The 23468-nt window shown below is 38.2% G+C and overlaps 1 protein-coding gene across 1 annotated transcript; it reads left to right on the top strand.

Moving 5' to 3' along the window:
- Positions 1-2946: 2946 nt before the first annotated feature.
- On the top strand, positions 2947-23468 carry LOC5563689 (pacifastin-like protease inhibitor cvp4). The gene is made up of 3 exons (XM_001647909.2): positions 2947-3354; positions 21785-22062; positions 22551-23468. Exons 1-3 carry the CDS (start codon positions 3312-3314, stop codon positions 23283-23285), a joined length of 1056 nt encoding a protein of 351 aa, XP_001647959.1. The 5' UTR covers positions 2947-3311; the 3' UTR covers positions 23286-23468.

Genomic DNA, 23468 nt, shown 5'->3' with positions numbered 1-23468 from the left:
AATCGTCACTTGCTTTAAGAATGAGCGCTTCGCCCTTGTTCCGCCCCTTAATGGACACACGATTTTCGGATGGGTTCTTTTTACTCGTCTTCTCTTTCTTATTTCCGACCACTTGCCACGGAGTTTGGCTGTTTTCCTCAGTAGCTTCCTCGGTTGTTGGATATACCCCAGTACCGCGGGTGTCCTTGTGCTTTTTTGGGCCACCTGGTCTAACATCTTCTGGTGACGCTCTTGCCCTCTTCGGCGTGAAGAAGGGCGTTGTTTGCACGCTACTGACATTTTTATTCGACACTGGGGCTTCCCCCGTTATAGTACTCGTTTCCGCTTTCCGCGATGTAGAGGCTCGCATTGCTTCTAACGCGGACTTGGTCACCGCAAGCTCTTTTTCGGCTGTATCAGCCCTCGCCTCCAGGGTTTTCCATTCTTTGACGGCCGCTCCAAGGGCTCCTTGGATCTTCGTCACCAACAGTTTGATGTCTTTGTGCACATTGCTTCTTTTGTCGACATACTCGTGCAGCTCCTCCACAAATTTCTTCGTTGTAACTACCTTCGGTAGTTTTGGTACTTTCGACCACATACTAAACTGCTGCTGTTGCTGCACGTTAACTTGCTCCTGCTCGCACTCGTGCTGCTGATGCACTTGTTGGGTTTGAAGCGTTGGTGATCTTACCAAAACGCTTCTGGCAAACGGATTTGCCGCGCCTTCTCCGATGTTATTTATATTCTCCATTCTTCAGGGTCCCCCCTCCAGACCGCTATCGTCAACCGCCGTACATAGTCGCCTTTCATGATCCCATGGTTATCTATGCGAGCAGGGAGGCCATGCTAGGGTTGACACGATCCCTTGTGAATGGTCATCCGAGCCTAGTACTCATCACTTAAGATGGACGGGTTCTGAACGTATCCAGAGGCCTGCCAAGGTTTTAACGGGACGGAGGCAGTCACGCCATGAGCCTACTCGCCGTTTCAAGTTGGTGTCACCCTTCCTTACTCGGGGAGTAGAATGACATGACTGTCAGCCCAATATCGCTGTCCAATCCAAAATCCTTGCCTTATCCAATTTCAACGCCGTGACCAGTATACCATAATCAGGATTTTACTGGCATCCATCCTGATGTGCCGGATGGCACTCCAGAGGGCTAAGGCACTTTGAAAGCGGTACCAGGTCGCTTGTTCAGAACTACTTGCAGATATGTGGTTTTTTGTAGAGATTCAACAGAGCCCACCCTAGGCAGACTCTGCTTGAGCTTCTGTTCTGATGGACCAGAAGCTCGGCCACCTCCCGGAGGAAGTGCCAAAGGTGGTATTTCATACGGATGTATGAATGTGTGTCGCTTGGAACAGGAAAAAAAAATCCCAAGCTCCCACCTCACGGATCAAACGTGTGGATTTTTATCAGTGTACTAAGCTATGGCATATGGACAATAGGGCGGTTCAAAATTTAAAAATGTTTGAGAATCCAATCTCCCATATGTTCCTTACCATCTTGACCATAAAAATAGTGTTTTGTGAAATTTTCAGCTCTCTACACACTTAGATTAAATTACTGGGGTCGGTAAACTTTTACTGGGTTTTGGAACTACCGAAAAAGTCAGTAAAATGAAAACTGTCGCCACGCGTAATTGAAAAGCAAATTTCAGAAAGCTCTCGGCAAAATTTCAGTGAAACATCTCTGTTTTTCGATTTCTGACATTTTTTTTAAGTTTACTGACTTTTTCGGTAGTTCCAAAACCCAGTTATTTTTACCGAACAGACTGAGTGTGTAGGTGGTGATTTGAAGGTGGCCCAAAGACAATGTAGGTTTATATGGAAATTACTATGGAGAAATTTTGAGATAAATTCCAAACACGGTAGTACTGTAATGTAAGTACAAACTTATTATCCCATAGTAAAAACTCATTCTTCAAGCCTTCATAAAGAAATTTGCTGAAGAGAGAATTTCAATCCGACGGATAGCAGAAGAGATATTCATGAGTTAGTTTGCTATTATTTAGCTTAATATGGTAAACATGTACAAAAATCCCAAATAAAATTAATTCAAAAGGGATATGCTTCTTCAGCAACATCCTTCATTTAGGTTTGAAGAATGAGTTTTCAATATGGGATGATAATTTTCTTCTTACATTACAGTACTAGTGTGTTTGTAACATTTCTCAAAATTTCTCCATAGTAATTTCCATATAAACGCACATTTTATTTGGACCACCTTTAAATCACCACCTAGAAAGCTGAAAATTTCACAGAACACTATTTTCATGGTAAGGATGGTAAGAAGCATATGGGAGATTGGATTTTCAAACATTTTTAAATTTTGAATCGCCCTAATGGACATGTGGTACGAGAAAGGATTTTGAAAATGGTTTGAACTGTTGCTCAGACATAGCTGAGTGAAATTTAAGGTACAAAAAATCCCACCAAGCAAACAATTTTCGATCTGTTGTCCATAAACCATGGGACCGACAGTCTTCTACATGCATGAAACATGGGCTATGCTCGAGAAGAACCTGCAAGCCCTTGGGTTTTTCAAACTCCGAGGGCTTATGGCATTCTCTGGCGGGGTACAGGGAAACTGTGTGTGGCGGCGAAGGATGAACTTTGGGCTCGCTCAACTCTATGGCGAAACCATTATCCAGAAGGTGGGTGGATTAAGTGTGAACCGAGGATGGAAAAATGAGGTGAGGAACCGAGCGTGAAATTTTTGATTCAGTGTCATTTTTATAAACCATATTAACAAAAAGAAAAATATTATCAGATTCACAAAGAAGATCTTGCCAATAGTGAGTGCGAAATTGGTGAACATTTTTTTCGTTAATCACAGTTCCAGACGCACCGTGCCACCCGACCGATTCTTCATCCGTTTTCGGCGTTTCGGCGTTCCAGTGATTTCTCGCTTCTCGCCATGCGGTGCCTGCGTTTCGCTGATAACGTATTTAAATGATTGGTCGGCCCCGATCGGTGGATCAGTTTGACGGTTGTAGTGCGAAAGTGAAGATCGGAGACGTTGACGGAGCAGACGACTTCAGAAAAAAAACGGAACGACCAAAGTGTGATTAGTGCTATTATTGCGTATCCAGGTGCCAGAAGTGTACTTACCAGATAGTTTAGAATCTAATTAATATACGAGCGGAACACGGAAACGCGCAGCCGAGGCATTTTCTCGGTGGGCGATTTTATCGGTAGTTGATAATTTCCCAAGTGCAACAGTGAAACAAGACCGGTGGATAGCGAATCGCCGCGGAGGAGTTTCATTTGGATAAGTGAGAAGGTGTCCAGAGGCAAAGAGGACAATTTGCAGCAGCTGAAAGGGAACCATGAGATCATTACTGTTAATTGCGGCGGTGCTTGTCGCGGGAGGTATGCGTTATTGTATGACTTTTTTTTATGTTTCGCTGGGTACCGGATTAATTGCATTACGGTTTGTTGGTTTTGATTACGGGTGATGATGAATCTGGAAATACATCATGCTGAAACGATTGATGGTACATTTGGATAGGTGTGACGTTAGAGTTAGGTTCTAACTGGATAGCACTGAGAGCAGATACACAGTCTGATTATCAAGGTAGTTAGAATTTTGATACAAGGTTATTTTTGTGTACATAGTGTACATAGATACAAGCGTTGACGTTAATAAAGGGGTATTAGGAGGGTCTAGAAAAGTTCAAGCCCCTCTTTGAAAATTACAATTTACAGGCATGATATGCATTTTGCTCAAGGAATTTATTGATGGTCGGGGTTAAAAGCCCCATCTAGTCTTGAGCTCGAATTACATTAATGGGTATGAGTAAAACATTTCTTTTATGTGGGAGCTAGTGACAATCAACGCTTTATTTACAACACTGAAATAATGATTACGCGTTTCAAATTGGCCATATAGTGTTTAAGTAAATGAAAAACCAAATTTAGTATTATAGGGTGCAGAGCTACTTGGGCACTTCCATTATTCACTTTGGCATGGGGTTTTTTCTCGGCCGAATTGTATGAAACTTTGCAATAAGAAGCACTTCAATGCAACGCATGTTGTGGCCAAGTATGAGCTGAGAAGCATTCGAAAAACCCCGCTGCTGAAGTGAACCAAAAGTGCCAAGAATAGGATCCGGTTACCTACCATTTAATACCACTAGAGTTTGTATCCTTTGACAGATACGCGTATTTTGACCTCAACTGTAAGGTCATTTACAGTGTCGTGTACCTACTAGACTTTTTCCGCGATCTCGAATGGTGAACTTTGTTCTTCTAATATTTTCTTAAAAATGGCGATTCTGCTAATTAAACGTTTATCTGTTTTCTATATCAAAGTGTACTGCTTACGATCAAAAGAATTCAATTAAGTTAGTATAAAAAAAGGTTTAGGGACAAAATGTCGAAAGAAAAAATGTCAAATGCCAAAACGTCGAATTCCAAAACGTTGAAAGCAATTTCATCAGTGTTTTGGAATTGTCTTTCAAATTTATTGTTTTCGTTTTGCACATAGTGAATTATTTATTTCTTCGGGAAAGCATGATTCTTCTAGTTTTCTTCCAATTCAATTCAACTTTTTGTCCTTTCGACGTTTTGGGATTGAACGTTATATCTTTCGACGTTTTGTTACCCAGCCGTACTACCGTTATACGCATGTTACTTTTCGACATTTTTGAGTTTTTGTAGCCAAATAGTCTATTTTATCCTATATCAATAGAAAACAATAAAAAAAAAACACTTTGTTCGAAGACTCTATGAAAAGCATACCAAGTCAATTTGTCCCACTGTTGAATTTCTACGCATAACTGTCTCGCTATTGAATTTCTACGCATATCTGTCCCACTATGTATTTCTCTGCTTCAATCTCAAATAAAGTGCTAAATTTAGAGGTTTTATTATGCTGCGTAAAATTGTTCTTGTATCATATATCATCTTTTTACTATGGCTTTCATCCTATGTAGATCAATACCTGTTTCACACCATAAAAAAACACTATGGTACTGTTCAGGGGATAAGCAAAATGTTTGAGATAGGAAAAATTTTGCCTAATTTTAAATGCTTATTACTTTATGAAATTGGGTGCATCTGGAAGCAGTCGACGGAAAATTTGGTCCAGTTTTATTAACTTGCTTTGCCATGCATATTGGCCACCGGAAACCGGAGATGTTCCGGATTTTCCGCGGTCATGTCCAAGTAGCATTTCTTCTGTACGGTGTGAAATAGTATAAATGTTTACAATTTTCCTAGAAACTGGAACTAATAGGAAATTGAATGCCGGCGAATGCATTAAAATTCTTTGGAAATCTTCAGAAATATGACCTTCCGTAAAAATGGCCGGACAATATGGCCAGTCATGTTTGTATTTCCAATCATGTATATATTATCCGGAGCTATATCTAAGTGGCCATCAAACCCAGATGCCCCGGGGGATAAGGGCCAAATCAAAACCTGTTACCAAATTACATCAATTTGTGTATCAAATATCAAGATTTTCAAAGGAGACGCTTCCGAAAGCGCTTCCAGAACCATGGGCTGCCATGACCATTGTATTGTAGATTAGAGCTACCTCGATGGAAGTGGCTAATTTTACACATGTAAGAATCATATCGATATGGGTAACAAACTCCAACATTTTTGAATTTCATGTTTCTTGAAGCAGTTTTGTAGAATCACCGTCGACCATGAACAGTATATTCCATGTGCCTTGGATGATGTGGAGCGTTCTTAGAACCACAAGATGTAATAGCCACTCTATAGTAGATTCTAGGGGCCCCTGAAGCAGTGTCCAATTCGAAATATGACCTCATTTCCTGGGGCATTTGGAACCTGTATACAATGGTATGGCAACCGGTGGTTCTGGAAATGCTTCGGAAAGCAAAACCTTTGAAAATCTTGAAGTTTGATGCCCATATTGAAAAGGCTACAGATATGTGCCTAATTGGCCACTTCCCCCAGGATAGCATCATTTTGAAGCTTAATGCATACTTCAATATAGCTCCAGACAATATTTACATCATTTAACATATTTTCCGGAACCAGTTTTGGTCATATTTCTGAAGATTTCCAACGAATCTAAATTCGACACACTGCACAAAAATACAAGCGACAGAAAAAAATGCCATTTGGACATGACCTCGGAAAATCCGGAACATCTCCGGTGTCCAGTGGACAATTTGCATTGTCAAGAAAGCTCCTGAAACTGTACTAAATCGACTGCTTACGAATGCATACAATTTCATCAATTCTTCATATCGTTATCAGCGTTTGGATTTAGGAAAATTTTGCCTACCTGAATCATTTTGCCTTTCCCCTGTACATATCCTCATACGGCTCCACATTGCAAATGCCACATGAGCCTTCACACGGACCCTCAACATAGGCTTCATCATATACATCTTCCACTTTCGGTATAAAATTCAAGAACAGTATGCTTGATCAAAATCGATCTGCTACAGTTAGTGAGACTCTTATGCATAGAAATTCCCCCAAAACTGCGTATTTCTAGGCATAACCGTCCCACTTCTAATTTTATAGCAAAACTCATATTTTTTAACTAAAACTTACTCTTGATTCAAAAGAACACCTATTTCCTCATATTATTGTGAAGAAATTTTTCAAATTTATCATAACCTCTATCAATTCGGAGCATAAATGTGCCAAAATCTTTATTCGCGTTTTTCTCGGCTTCATATTTTGGAACATGGGACGATTATGCGTATAACGGCAGCGTACTGCTATCAAAATCCCTATATTTGGTCAATTAGTCGCAAGCTAGGCTTATTAGTGTATCCACTTTAGCCCAAAGTAGGGCGTATCATTGGGGTATACATAATGTTTTGTTTTATTGTTAACGAAAGATTTGTAGACATATATCATTTGGCTTAGGTGTTCCACCATGTTAATTATAATGCAAGAGTGAACTGTCTTGTCGTTGCCACCATGCACAATGTAGACTTTGTCTAAAATATGATAGATTCAGTGTTCATGTTGAAATTTTTCTAATTATCTATGTTATATGAAATAAATTTTTCGGTATTTTGTACAAAGCATACATGTTACAGACGTCAAGCGTTTCCAAAGTTTCTTCCAAAAATTGGTAGTTTTAACCTGCGAACGCAGTGTAACATAAATTACACAGATTTCAGCCACTGGATCGAAAGCAGCGGTGGGAATGGACAACACAAACTTAAACTTGATTCGAAAATTTTCTTTTAAATCTTGTTTGCCTTACAAAATTGAACCGTCTTTTGAACAGGGTATATATCTCTAAATATTTTAATTTGAAGGCTTTTGGAGATTCTTAATTCAAGTATTTTTTGTAATCCATGTTAAAAATATATGATTTATCTACCATATTACCAGATTCTGCGATTAATGCCTCTAAATTTGATCTTTATGTGCGAAAGACAACCGATGAGTACTTTGTTCTGTCCAATCTTTTAAGTGTTAAGTTTATAGCGTTCCCCAGTTGGAAACTATACAATTACCTACACTCTATAGCTAATTGGACAATGATGGAGTAGCTACGGGTGTCTAATTAGGCAAAGCATCACAGACGTGAGTAATGTTTTACAGATATTCCAGATAACAGAAATAGCACCAAAGCAATTGAACCGAACCTATTTGGAAATCAAGATCTATAATTAAGAGGCGTAGGGGGATTAGGAGTATGATGAACACACGAGGCGAAATAGACACACACCTTTTTGTTTCTCTGAAAACATTCAAACTTCCTCAAAATCCCATACACTACATAGACTCTGTGTTGTTTTTGAACTGTTTGACACACGGAAAAAAAATCCGTTGCCGGATTCATGGAACAGAAGTCATGAATTCATAATATATTATAAAAGTCATGAAATCGTGACTATTATGCAAGAATTTGTATGCTCAGGGCGTTACACAAATCTGACTATCACTTTCTTCATCTTAGTCAACGCGTCTCATGGCGATCGGTAAATTGTTCTAGTGAAATTATAAAAAAAGTTTTGTTTTTGAAAAAGTTCAAATTGAAGACACTGCTCTTCGGAACCTTTCCATCGTATCGAAGACATTCTTGGCGAGATTTCCGTGAGTTCCCACATTGTGCCACGACACAATCAATCTGCCGGAGCTGTTAGATGTTCCAAAATATACTTACAAGCCTTCATCCTGATTTTGCAGAACCGGGCAACGTTTGAATTTGAGCGAAGATTTCGCTTCACAAGCTCATCGGCGATTTTAACTGTTCGGATATGATGCCTTCCCCATGTCCTATAGCAGAGCAGCTCACAAAAGGCCTTCGGCAGGCGGATGTTCCAGTTCACTTTTCATATCCACAGTGCTGTTAAGGAGTGTTCAATTCCATTACTCATGCAATCCACCAGCATTTTGTGAGCCCAGGGACCATTTGTCAAATCAATTGATGTTCGAAACAATATTTTGCGTGCAATCCTAACCACTGAATATTCGCGTTCCTGCTGAAGATTTGGCACTCTTTAGGTTGACAATTGTGGAAAGTGTTTGCGGTTATTACGAATCTACCCGCACAAAAATCGTAACGATTTTAATTTTCATTTCATTTGTTTACCAATAGCAAATATAAACTGGGATCTAAATTGACGTATAATGTTTGTTTTCATGAACTGTGTTCATGATTCAGGGATCCTGCTTCATGATTTCATGACTCAACTTTCCACTTTTCAGCACCAAAGTCGGAAACATAAGTGACAGCCATGTAAATACATGAATAGTGCTTATGTTTTCATGCACTGTGTTCATGATATCAGATCCAATATCAGATGGGCATGACACTGAAACGTTAATGACGATTTGCCCTTTGAAGGAAACACCACACTAGACAACGCCCAGTGGCACAGTCCAAATACGTTCCTGGTGAAAAGTTTTTCGAACCCACACTTCTTGACTCGATGCGGCTAAATGCTTGGTAACACTAACCATACGGCCACGAAGCCCATCAATTTAATGTATCGCATGTCATTTGAATGCAATCTTTTTGGAGCTCAAAAAAGTATCGGAATTGAAAATTTGCACGATTGCTGTTATCGCTTAAGATCTTCTCAAAAAGTACAGTTTACATTTTTAGTGGAGAGAATGTTAATAGAAATCATGGCCGAAACAAAACATGTCCATGTCAGGTGTTTTTGGAGAGACATTGACTTAATAAATGCTTCTTTAAATCATAAGATAACTGCCAGAATGCTCCCAAAAACATATGTTGATGTTTAGTGGGACCCTTCTTGAATTTCTGGCGAGATTCTTATCCAATTCTCACGAGATCTGAATAAAAACATGACGGAAGCTATTTTTATTTAAACGCGTTTAAAGGTAATATTGAAATATTTTTTAATCAACCCAGGGCCCAGTTGAATAATGAAAAAGAAATGGAGATACAAATAGTACTGACAAGAAATACTGCCAAGAAAATCCTCCGAGGTTATAAATGGGACTGTTTTTCAGATTGCAAATATGTGTAGAATTTGTTGACAAACGAACGAGTAGTGCAGCCAATAAAGGCATAAGCTTACATTTATGCTTTTATGTTGGTATACATATTTTGTCAGATTATTTTCTAATTTTCCGAATATTTATTGATGATTATAGTTTGCTTGAATTATTAATAATTGTAACAAAATAAGAGACTGCTTCCGCAATACTTTTTGTATGTAAATTTGTTCATTTCACTGGTCTATATCTCTCTATTCAGCGTCCTTTACATTTTCTCAAAGAATAAAATAGCCTCAGAAATCCAGGGATTGCTTTCGTTTTCTTCCTTTGTCTACCTATCCTCTAAATCGCCTTTTATATATTCTTTCTCTTGATACAATTTTTTCTGAATAGAGACTGTTCGGACTGTTTTCCAGAATCGTATAATCAGAAACGATTTTTTTTCAGTCTCTTCCTCCTGGAGAGAGATAATGACATAATAAAAACAATCATCAGAATATATTGAAGGAGCTTGATTCAAAATGTAAACAGGGGAAAGCTCCAAGGTTTTGACGAGAATAGTTTGTACTTAGCATTTTTCCAAGTAGATTATTGACTTGGGAAAAAGCAAAGTATTTTGGAGAGAGATAATGACTAGTGTTAAGGTACAAACAATCAGTTATACTCTACATATTGTTGCGAAAGAGTAAAAAGTTGTAATATTTTGTTTGTTTTATATAACATTATATATTTTTATCGACCATAATACCCGAACATATCACCGGTTTCTTCCAAAAGCGTTACGTAATTTAAATATGTGACGTGGATGGCAAAATGTTTTCATTCTTTACCCTTACTAGCTACACTACTACTTCCTTATTGATAGTCTCTTTCTTATTGCACTTTTGAAAAAATTGCATGTCATCTATGGAAGAAATAAGAAAACCATGAAAGGCACGGAAAATCAACACCAAAACATATTTGGATTTATTTGAATCCTCCTGAAAGAATCAAAACATCAACACTGGATGCCATGTCATATTGGTTTATTTAAGGCGAAATAAGCCGTCATTGAAATTTGTACGCGTTGTTGATGATTGTTGCTAATTCATCTCATGATTTCGATTCAAAGATAATCATTTGGTTTTACACTGACACAGCTGAAAAAGTATCGCCATATGTTATGCATGTCAACGCGTACAGTAATACTTTTTCAAGTCAATATAAACTATCAAGACTGAGTTTTATCACTTTGGAATTGCAAGCTGCAAAGTCATCAAGGCTGCCAAAACGAATGACGGGCTACTTAACTTTAACCCCTTGGTTTTATCAGCAGAGAGATTTCAATCATAGTAGACATAAAGTCAAATTTTATTGCCAGTACTCAGTTATTTCATATGGCAGATTGATATTGATATGATCACAACTTCTCAGCAGACGGTCGTGGACGAACAAGTTAACCATCACTTGAAAACTATTTTGCTGCACTTGCATATAGTGGTGACTACATCTGCACCCTTTCGCCCCTTTAACATATATGCGCATTGAAAGTTTGTTGAAAAATGTGGTGAAATTATCGATAACACATATTATGGTGAACATACAGCCTAGGTGCGTTTTTAGTAATTAATGCAACAATTTTGCGAAAGACACTAACCCTGTATCTCGACAATGCGAAAATGGAAACTAAGGCAAAGAAAGCTCTCAGCTAAAAACTGTGGATGTGCTTATTGAAAACTTAACTGAGAAGCAGGTTCTGTCCGGGCAGGACCTAATGCCAAGGAGAAGCAGAATGATTTTTTTTTATATATTGTTTGTTATATTTTTAACAGATTCGAGTTAATTCCGTGGAGAGTCATCAAAAGTGTTTATCTTTCAATCAACTTACTGAAATTTGTGAGAGTGTTATTAAAAAGTCGGAAAAAACAAGTTGTTTTGTCACATTATAGATTGCAATACCATAACAGTCACATTGAGATTATTCAAGAGCCTCGTAATGTAGTAGCAATGAATTTTCTATCACAAATTTTTACTAACTGTTCACTCAATATGTGATATGAGCTGTACAAAATTTCAACCTCAAAGTGCTTATACTTTTAAGTTCTTGGTATTTTTTTTTCAAATTTAAGTTTCTTCCCATACTGACATAAATTGCACACTTGGTATGTATCCCATCTACTAAATGCCTGCGGTTACAAATATGCAGTTATGAGCAGAGTAGTTATTAGTGAACATAATTTTCAAGAACTGATATGTTAGCTACAGAAGAAGTTCAAATGGAAATTTGTTGTGAAATGAGTTATAAAGGAAATAGGGATGGTCATTGTTGAAACATACATCTAGGAAAATAGTACTACACCGAACTAAAATGATCAACATCGATGTCAAAATTTTGGTACATTTAACTGAGGTTCTCCACTGCCCAGGGCATATAGGGAGCCGGATCCTATTCTTGACACTTTTGATTCACTTCGGAACCGTTTTTTTAAGCTACAAAACTCATATTTGGCATTAATATACGTCGTATATCAATGGGCTAGGGGCCCAGATAGCCGTAGCGGTAAACGCGCAGCTATTCAGCATGACCAAGCTGAGGGTCGTGGGTTCGAATCCCACCGGTCGAGGATCTTTTCGGGTTGGAAATTTTCTCGATTTCCCAGGGCATAGAGTATCTTCGTGCCTGCCACACGATATACACATGCAAAAATGGTCATTGGCATTGTAAGCTCTCAGTTGATAACTGTGGAAGTGCTTATAAGAACACTAAGCTGAGAAGCAGGCTCTGTCTCAGTGGGGACGTAACGCCAGAAAGAAGAAGAAGATACGTCGTATTGAAACGCTTCTTTTTGCAAAGGTTCAGACAATTCGGCCGAGATAAAACTCCCATGCTAAAGTGAATCATGGAAGTGCCATAGTAGCTCTGCACCCTAGTATCTTCGTACTTCTTACACGATATACGAATGCAAAAATTATTAATTGTCAAAAAATGTTTCCAGTTGCTCAGGGCTCATAAGAACACTAAGCTAAGAAATAGCTATGTCCTAATTAGAAAGTAACGTCAGAAAGAAGAAGTCGGTTAGAAAAAGAAATACAATTTATCTGAAATGTTCTGGTACGGTGCAACATTAGCGATTCCTACCATTCCCAAATTAACATCTAATTGTTAGGCAAACTTGACCATTTCGTATGCAACAGAACACAATCCTTGACCCAACCCGACGCAAAAGAACAGGAAGCCAAACATTGACACACGTCGAAACATGCGCAAATTTCTATTCTAATTGCCTACCTACTAGACCTCAACTAAGTAACCGCGCGTGAACGGTGGAATCTAGAATCAGTTCCCGGCAGCCGCGCTGGCTGCCGATTGATGGTGTAGAGGTCAAGTTCACCAACCATTTACTGGCCAATCAAACGCGCGCGAACTTGACTTGTTTCGATTGCAGGATTCTGTCCCCCTTCTTCTTACTGAAGTGTGCGATGTTCATCATCCGTATAGTGGCAATCATAGCCTCCAATGGGGAACAGTTTGCTTTCGAATTGTGTGGATTATGGATTTGAGCTTTTCGACTTGAATCTATATTTATGATAATATTCGATCCAAATATTTTTTCTATATTCAAAATAATTACTAATTAGGCTCAAATTTAAGAAGATACGTCAACTTTTTAACGGTTTTCAATCATCAATACTTATAAAAAAGGATGTGTTATTCAACGCAAACATTACTCTCCATAATAGGTTCCTTTTCTTTTTATAAACCATCTTAATTGGACCATGATTTCTCAATTTCTCGACTTTGTCCGGTATTAGATGCTGTCCAGTATTGGGAGATCCCTTCCTTTGCATGTTTAGACTTCAAAGGCCGTCTTGAGTGTTGTGTTCTAGACTCGAGTCAAGTTTAGTAAACGATATGGAAGATGACCTTCGAGGTATCTCTCAAAGGATCCAAACTCTAGTGGAATCAAATGCTACAGTATTAAATTCGGGTTTCATTACTTGCAATACACTTTTCCAAAGTTTAAATTATGGTATCATCGTACTTGCCGCATGATATACGAATGCGAAAATGGCAAATTTGGCAAAGAAAGCTCTTGGTTAATAACTGTGGAAGTGCTCATTGAACACTAAGCTGTGAACAGAAATTAGAATCATCAAAAAGATAATGATATTGACACAAATTTATTGGGTTATTTGATATGTTTCCTACTAATTTTCGATACAGTCCATTGAAAGAAACAAATTAGAAACCATTCCCCAAATTAGTTTCGAAATAATTTGATCCTTGTATCCTTGAGGACATTTAAATTCTAGTTAAGCTTATGGACATTTATTAGACCCTCATAATTGGAGTGCCAACTGTCGTTTGTTTTCCATTTGGGTCATCGCTTTCGTACAACATGTCGAATGTTTTCTGTTCCCTGTTCTGTGATCGCAAGCAATGGCATTCGGTCTGTATAGTATGCTAATGTCGGCAGCTTATCGCCTTATCACTGGCCGTGGCTGATGAGCAGTTTGGTTTGGTCGTAGAGAGAAAGAGCCCCATGTATTACCATTTATCGCTACAACATGTGCAGGAACTCGAGCCAATCCCGAACATTGGTGATGACGACTGTAAACAAGCGGTCCCATCTATCAATAACTGCTGCCTGCTAGCTTGTTCTGGGCGTCATACGCAAACACGTTGGTAAATTGATTCCCTTCGAAGCGTACAGAGTGACTGTTTCATAGGGAACTGTTCTTATTACGGATTCATGCAATAATACAAATTGCGAAAAAAGTCGATTTTTTCCTATTTTGCTACGTTTTTCAAGAAATTCCAATTTAATTTCTTTGAAATTTAATGCCCCCCCCCCACGTCATTATTGAGTAGCCTTAAAGACAGTCTTCTCCAGTTTTCCCGATTATTACGGAAATTTTCTTAAACTTTAGCCTCGCACGATTACGTCGCATCGCTAGTCGAGTGCAGTATTGTATGTAAAGCTTACGTCAATCTGCTCATCCGTTCTCAAGCCATTTCGTGACATGCAAACACCTCTCTTTTTTTTAATTTATATAGACTAGTTGTTCCGGCATACTTCGTACTGCCCAGTAGGCTCTGGAGTAGGCCATGGAAAGTCCCTAAACAAAATAAGAAAGTTGTGTTCCAGTTTTTTTCAACCTCGGTGGGTCGAAAATATTATTCCACACAAACACGTCGGAACCCATTAGGAACGTATTTGCTTAGGATTCACGTTTATCAATTGGCCCGTTCTCGACATACAAACATCATTCAATTTTTATTCATATAGATACTCCTTATTTAATTGTTCTGGTTTTGTGTTTACAATAATTCTATGAGTTTCCTCTACAACTCCTTCAAAGAGATAACTTTGAGAAATATCATCATAGAAGTTCCATAGAGTTTCCTTCAAAAAATTCACTTATTTTACTTCCAGAATATTTAGAGTTTTCTGTGAAATTCCGTCAAACATATTACAAGGATTCTAAAAGAATCTCTTCCTTGAGCCTTGAGCAAAAAAGGCACAGCATACAGAAAAACCACACGTCGGCCGATGTGAAAAATTAAATCTTAAGAACAATTCCAAATCGCCGTTGAAAATAGGCTGATTTTATAGTTTCTCCTTTCGACGTTTTGGGATACGACGTTTTGGTATTCGACGATTTATCTTTCGGCGTTTTGTCTGTCGACATTTTGTCCCTCAACCAGATCACATCGATTTACTTTGTTTAATTACTCCATAGTCTTTGTTCCCAAACTTTCTTGGGTTAATAATCCAGTAATTGAAGGTGATTATAAAATGAAGCTAAACTTTGAATTTTCAAGTGCACAAGTCTGGAGAATCTGACAACCGTTCGCGTTGAAAATTGATCGAACTGCTTGCTTGCTGATATGTGTCCAATAGATCAAATTTTCAAGGCGGAGCGCTGTTTGGTTCTCAAGACTTCCCGAGGAGGAAAGAATAACTCGCGAATAACTTATGCATACCATATTTTGGTATCATACCAGAATTAGGTATTGTTCAGTTATCAATACCTCATTTTGGTATTATAATGGTATTTGAAAAAAATGTTTAAAACAATTAAAAATACTTCATTTTGGTATTCGACAGCTATTGAGGACTGCTGGAGGTATTGAACTAGTATTGAAAAATTTCACTTTTATATGAAAATCCATCAAGTATTATTTAGGTATTACAATACCTGATCTAAGTATCAACTTGGTATTTGTAGAATATGCAGAAGGTATTATTTGAGGTATTTTACCTCTTATGCAGGGCTCATTCATACCTCATTCAGGTTGTAAGTATTGGAAATTATCTGGTATGGAATACCTCAATTTGGTATTCAGTAGTTATTTTCTTCTGCTCGGGTTGTCCTCTTGAAAATTCAATTTGTGGCTTCGTTTTATAACCATCTTATTCTATGCTTCTTTTCTGGTATTACTCCTAGTATTTTATTTTGTTTTTTTTCCAGAATTTTTCCCAGAAAATTTAGGAACAATTGGCATTCGAAATGTCGAAGGTACAAAATGTTGAGAGGACAAAAATTCGTAAGAAGAAAATTGAAAGGAAACTAAAATTACTTGGAAGAATAATTCACTGTGTGCCAAACGTTGTTCAAAGAATATTTTATCGACCCCAATATGAAAAAATATCTGGAAAACAATTCCAAACAAGTGTTTGTAAATGACTGCTCTCGACGTTTTGTCCCTTTCGACGTTACGGCATTCGACGAATCTCTGAAGGAATTTTAACGACCTGAGGAAAGCAGCAGTACGGTTGAGTTAAATTCATGCTATTTCTGAGCTCTGATAAACATTTTAGATTAAACAGACCTCTGGAAACCGAGATACAGATCTCCAAACCTCAGCATTTTGTATGAAAAATGGCCAAAGCGTACTTCATTCTGTCCAGTACTGTAGGTTGCTGGAGAAGTATTACTATTTGCCTATATCACTGTAGATCTTCTCTCTTGACGAATTTGCCACTGAGGTTGTTTCTTGTGAAAGTGATAGAATCCAATTAGGAAAGCCTACAGTGAACTCTCAAAGTTGTCTTCTCAAGAATCTGAGGACTTTGATAAGTCATTGCATCCAAAATCAAAATTGCATAGGTTTTTTACAAAATTTGAATGGAAAACTGCAAATCTTTATCGCACTGCACTATTTTTTCTTCAATTTTTCAAACAAACACTCTCACAACAGATCACGAACACATTCTTCAGCCACAACATACATTTTTCAACCAGTCTACTTTATAGCATAACTTTTCAATGAGCAAAAGTTTGATCGCTATTTTAACAACACAGAAAGTTAACATTTAGATTGGGTTACCATAAAATTACAAGAAAACTTGCGATAATGTTTTTAAATTCGCGAAAACTGCTTCGAAATCAAAAGTTGGAACTCGTCAACGATGATTGTTCAATGTATGATACTCCACTTCGGGACTGCTGATCCTTTTGTATGCCACTATTATTTTGCGGTATTTTCAATGGAACATGAATAAAAGCGTGAATTTTGCATACATACTCAATCAAATTTTGGAGTGATTTTTTCCATGGTAATCAATATTGCATCCTATTTTATAATTTCCACAAACACGACGGAATAACAGAGCAATACGAATTGAACGTGCTTTTCTAGCTGTCGATTGGCACCACTGGCAAGCATCTGGCACCAGAGTTGAGAAAAGTTCTGAGATTCACACTACAGTAGGCAAGCGTAGCAAATCACAGTCACCGGAGCCAGTGAAACTTACGCGTATCGCTGCTGTAGGCAAAATGCCTTGAAAATAGCAAAACGCCCGTTGCTAAGGGCAACCCAAAACTACTGCAGAAAAATGTTCTATTTCCCGTTGCATTTCCCGCATTTGCAGCCTTCAATGACACTCTTCATTTAGAAAATTCATGTACCCAACATAGGCTGCTTGATGAGATTCACAATTGTGAACTACTGTATTAGGAGAGCCACGTGATTTTCGCAAAAACTCAAGCCTACTACTATTACCATTCCCAGCACTGGCTGGCACATGTTAACAATTGCATCGAAAATCTGCTATTACAAAACAGGAACAATATTCCGTCTTGGTTTAGAAAGGAAACAATTGAAAAGTTAATAATGTGGTTTTCGATTCACCGTTAAACTATCAATCACTGTACATTGAAGAAAAATAAACATTTCAAAAAATTGTATGACTTTTCCAAATAATGCATAGAGATAATTACAGTTATCTATATATAATTTTCTATGTATAATTTTATCTATATTATAATTACAATTATAATTACATTAATTACTCCCATACATTATTCCGAATTTTGTACACGCATTTGTGTTTTCTTTATTGTTATCAACACATATGCATTCGTCACTAGATTTCACTCATACATACAAGAAGATTAGCAAATGTTATTATCACTTCAGGGAAATGCCCTGATGGTATTTTTAAACAAGTGGTGGCTAAACTGCTCTTTTTCGCAAAGTTTACGTCATTGAAATTTTACGATTTTTCTTCACAGGTATCAAGGTTAGAACACATGTTCTATCGACATCAAATCGTAGTACAGTAGTTTCTCGATTTTATCACTGTTCGTTTTAATATCGCTTCGATATATCTTTCTCAATTTTTGTACGGTATTCTGGTCGATTTTATCACGCCACAACAATTGCATGAAGTTCATACATTTTGCATTGGAGAAAACCTTTAAAAAACAACAGAAATCTACATATTTGACTTATCGCTTACGTGCTTTTCATTTCATTTGCTCGATTTCCGCAACGTTAACCTTAATTTTTGATGAGAGGCAGGAATATCACGCCAAACATTTTGGATCCGTGATAATGTCGAGAATACGCTGAATAATGTGTTTTTGCGCTCACACTACGGATGACATCATTGATCGGCGTGTATACGAAAGTTGATTCATTCTACACGTATTGTTCGCTCCTTTCTCACCGTTCGCATCAGCCTGATCGAACAGTGTGATGCTTCTCTGCTTTGACGCCAACCTGTAAACGCGTCGCACAAAGCAAACACAACGTAGGGCTCCACCTTGAACGAAACAATGTGTGATAAAAAGTTTAATGGCGCTTACTTCGAGCTTGCAAACATTGGCAGCGAATTTAGAATATGATTTTTAGACAAATCTTAAGTACTGACAAAATATGATTCCTGAATTAATCCTTGACAATGATGATGATTCCTAAATTGAAGAACTCAGAGCATATTGGGTCGATAACTGATATTAGAACTGTTATATTGGAATCTGCTGCAGAATGCTGAAGAATAATAGTCCACAAAACTGTCGTTCAGAAAGGTTCAAGCTTCTGTACTTGAGAGAGAGGAGACAGCTTATTAATACGAGCTTCCAAAAGTAATCGCGAACCTGTCATCAACTGTCATTAAAACCGCACATTGGTTGAGCGATGTGAAAAAGATTGGCCACACCATAAGTAGATGTGTTTGAAAACTGGAATCTTTAAATTTTATGACCTTTTTGCTGAAAAATGGAATGTCAAAATGGTTTTGAACCAGTTTGTACTTTCCGAACCATTACACATAACTCAAACAAGAGAAGAAGTTGTCGGTTAGCTGTCTCCTCTCTCTCAGTTCTGTACTAAGTTCGATCATCTTAGCAAGTATTTCATCGTTCTTGAGAGTTGCAAATGTTATCAAAAATAGTCGCGCAAGTCAGTGCATGGAACGTTGAAGGAAAATTGGGTGTCTTGTACAAGAAAACCAATCATGAAAAAATTTCACAAGAGGTTCTAAATTTTCAACGCATTCCTTCTTAGGTCTCAAACATTTCTATTGATCAGTGAATCAACTGATCAACTAACATGGAGCAACAAAGACATTGTCCTCTCTTATTCTTCTTGTAACAATCTTATAATGTGACAACAGTCAATCACAACTCAAACATGCGTTCCGATTTTCTAGACTTTGCATTGCAATTTTCGAGTTGGTAAATATTACATGATCGAATGGAAACCATAAAGAAAATTCCATTTTGCGTTCAAAATTGCTGATAAATCGCGAGATGATAAGGTTGCAACAATGTTGCCCCTTGTGTTTGTCATAACATCTTTTTTTATTGAGATTGTATCCCAATCCGAAAAAGTTGTGACAAACGATGTGAGTGCGCTTGTTTTGTTGTTTGTTTTGCGTGTGTTCCAATGACAATTTGATTCACTGTTATTGATTCCAAAAAAATACTAAGTTTTTGTTCAAATTCTGTTTGTTCATCCATTTGTATTGAGAGCACCTTCATTTGCAAACGATAAAACGAGAAACTTTGAAGCATGTAGTACACGTTGTATCTTTCAGGGTTGTATCAGCTCTACCAGCCTTTGAGCAGCTAACACGATTTTTGCTTTAACTGTACGACGTTTCGCCGTATATTTCGTTTTCTTCAAGGCTTCAGATTGTCTGCTATTTTTAATGGCGCCTCATTTTGACGTATCATTAAAAATGAGACGCCATTGAAAATAGCAGACAATATCCAGTCAGATCAAACATCAATACAGACAACAAATCGCAGCCTCTAAATCCGTGAAGGAAGCGGAATTTACGCCGTAACGTCGGCAAGTTTAAGCTTAAAGAGACGATAAAACCCTAAAAGAAATAATCCATCACAGTCGATAACAATCACAAAAAAATATTACACATGAGAACTTTGTTTGACTCTGGAGAAATTCTGTTGGTTTGGTTTCGAATATATAGTTGGACAGCTGTCAAATTCAAACCAACTTTTTGACATCGTGTATTGTTAGCTTTACTACTGTAAATCACATGCGAAATAGATAATGTGTTTACGGGGCAAACCATCCTAGAGGTATTGTGGGTGTAATTCTTGAAGAAATTCAAGTAGAAACACTCTGAGGTATCTTTCGAGGAACAATTATAGAAGGGATTTTTAGAGGAACGCTTTGTACAATCATTGGAAAATTTAAGAAGTAATTCCTAGCGCTTCATATAAAACCTTTTGATTAAGATGATTTTGGCCAAAAAATAGTCTCAGATTCTTGGAGGAATCTCTAGAGATATCTCGAAATCAAATCCTGAGAGGCTCTTGATGGATTCCTTCGAAGCATTGGTTGTCTGTTAATAATTCTGGAGTTATTACTGAAACACTGAAAGATATTCTTATGTGAATTTCGAGCCCTGTTCGCCACAGATAAAATTTTCAGGTTCAATACAATCCTTCCGAAACAGTTGACTGAACCCGTTACATACTCGAGAAATTGATTTAAATAGCATTTTGACAACTAATACATAAAAGAGAGAACATAGGAATCATTTCAGATCATTAATGAGGCTAGTGAATGACCAGTAGCGTTGATTTAAGGAAGAATTAATATATGTATTCATGCTTGCGATGAATTCGTGCATTGAAACCCATAATAAGTCGGCATGAGAAAATTTAGCCTTTTGCAAAGCTTATCAAAATCCTCACAGAACGCAGACCAACGACGAAACCGAATGCTTTTAGCTGCGTTGTGATTGATAAGCGATTTTTGTTTTCCCACTGCTTAGAAGTTTTATATCCTGTAAATAAAGAATAAAATAATATGTTAATCTGTCCATAGTCCAGGAAGTCTCTCTTCTGCATCAACTGCAGCCAGTACTTATAGCTCAGAAATACCGTAGGTACGCACAGATAAAAGGTTCCAAGTCAAAAGGTAAAATAATTAACATCACTTGAGATAGGTAGACATGACAGTCCTTTCCCCTTTAGAAACTTTCTAATAACTCTTTAAAAGCCATTTACAAGTTGCAACAACTCATACAACGAACAATCGAAAATATATCCAAAGAATTCCACGATCTTATCTTAAATACGCAAATTTGCTAATTCCATGATTACAACAAAACATTCAAATCATTGGATTTTACTGCTCAACATTACATTTGACAAATTCATCAACCTAAAGAACAATTTCGTTCATCTCAATACAGCAATCGCTTCACAAAAGAACAACTATGTTCCCAATAAATGACAATTTCGTCAGCTCTGAAGAACAATTCGGTTCAACTCAAATCGGCAATTTCACCACACTTTCAAAAATAGATACAATTGACAATTCGCCACCCCAAAGAAAATCGATTATCTTCAACACACTTCCAAGATCCTCGTCGCCACTTTTATATCCTGTAAATAAAGAATAAAATAATATGTTAATCTGTCCATAGTCCAGGAAGTCTCTCTTCTGCATCAACTGCAGCCAGTACTTATAGCTCAGAAATACCGTAGGTACGCACAGATAAAAGGTACCAAGTCAAAAGGTAAAATAATTAACATCACTTGAGATAGGTAGACATGACAAGAAGCTAGCAGCCATTTAAGTTATTCAACACTAATTTGCATTGCCTTTTTTGGCTCTCCTCCTTTCTAGCACTGTCCTTGGAAGCCGGCAAACAATGTGAACCGGGAAGTACATTCAAGCTGGACTGTAACACGTGCCGTTGCGGAGCCGACGGCAAGGTGATGTCCTGCACGAGAAAGTTCTGCGTTCCAGACGTGCAAGGTGACGATCCGAAGGCACAGCCAATGGTGGACGAGGTCAGCGACAACTTGCAGCCGGACGCTAGTGCCGCCGCTGCTGCCGAGAAGGAGGAAGAGGAAGTGCACACCAATGGGCAGGTGTGCACACCGAATGAGGTGAAAATGGAGGTAAGATACACTTAAAATTTATAAATTTTAAGAAATATCAGTAAGATAAACTTTACACACAAGATTTTTAAATTTAACTTCGCAATACGAGCAAATTTTTCACAAAACAAAATACATTAGGGGAGTCACCAGTGGTGGGTGCTGGTGATTTGTTTTGAAAATATGAAAATTGCATCACTTGCATTTTCAAATAAATTTTTTAATAAACATCCAAAACTGATCAATGTTACCCCAGATTACAGTTTTTTAAGGGTTGTGCAGGAACATATAATTTTCACTGCGTGATGGCTGAGAGATCTTAGGTGGTTATTATTTCATACTTTAGGTCAATCGGTCATAATCTTTTGTCCATAAAAATGTAGGGACCGTGGTTTATGAACAGACCCCTATCTTAATTCTGTAAAATGAATTAAACATTCTCATAGTTAACGATAAAAAAAGAAGCAAAACTTTTTTCTGAGAACACTTCGTTTCCCTTCTATTTTCAGGACTGCAATCGATGCAAGTGTGCCGCCAACGGCATTGGCTGGTTCTGCACGCGTAAGGCTTGCCCTCCACGGGAAAGACGTTCAGCCAGCGAATTCCTCACGAAGCCCAAGCGCCAAGTAGCCCAACCAGCTCCACCGAAGAAGGAATGCGAACCGGGTACCAACTTCAAGAGTGCTGACGGATGCAACGATTGCTTCTGCACGGCCACTGGTATTGCCGCATGTACGCAGAAGTTCTGCTTCAATACCAAGACCAAACGCGACACAGCTGCACTAGCACCGAAGAAGGAATGTGTTCCCGGAACAACGTTCAAAAGCGCTGACGGATGCAACGACTGCTTCTGCTCCGAAAGTGGACACGCAGCCTGCACTATGAAGTTCTGCTTCCCAACGCCTCCGAGAACGAAACGTCTGGCATCGAACTCGAAGGACACGCAGTGCGTACCGGGAACGTCGTTCAAGAGCGCTGATGGCTGCAACGATTGCTTCTGTTCGGCAAACGGAATGGCCGCCTGTACGTTGAGGTTCTGCTTTTTCGAAGACCAACCACAGATCAAATCCAAGCGACAGGCCAACAACGACGAACTGCCCGTTTCAGCTGTGGCCCCCGGTGCTCCCGGTTTTAGCTGCAGTCCCGGCAAAAGCTTCAAGTATCAGTGCAATACCTGCCGATGTGATACAAGCGGACAGACGGCGGCGTGTACATTCAAGTTCTGTCTTCCGGGAGAGTACTGAGCGGAGTTTCGCCGCGGGCGATGACAACGTGCACAACAGTGCTAATCTCGTACTTTAAGATGATTTATTACCATTGTTAAGATACTTGTTTGTTGTGCAGTTTTGTGTAAAGCAGTAGCTCTCTAGAAGAAGAGAACACCCAATAAAGTTTAGTTTTGTTACAACTCACAGTTCATAACTGTA

This window comes from Aedes aegypti, chromosome 3 (genome assembly GCF_002204515.2).
Source record: "Aedes aegypti strain LVP_AGWG chromosome 3, AaegL5.0 Primary Assembly, whole genome shotgun sequence".
In the NCBI taxonomy this organism is placed as follows: domain Eukaryota; kingdom Metazoa; phylum Arthropoda; class Insecta; order Diptera; family Culicidae; genus Aedes; species Aedes aegypti.
The sequence above is the reverse complement of the archived record's forward strand: the minus strand, read 5'-3'. Positions and strand labels throughout refer to the sequence as shown.

Coding starts and splice junctions, on each gene's coding strand:
- LOC5563689 (XM_001647909.2), top strand. CDS start 3,312: ATGAGATCATTACTGTTAATTGCGGCGGTGCTTGTCGCGGGAG. Junction 3,355..21,784: donor GGCGGTGCTTGTCGCGGGAG/GTATGCGTTATT, acceptor CCTCCTTTCTAG/CACTGTCCTTGGAAGCCGGC. Junction 22,063..22,550: donor CGAATGAGGTGAAAATGGAG/GTAAGATACACT, acceptor TTCTATTTTCAG/GACTGCAATCGATGCAAGTG.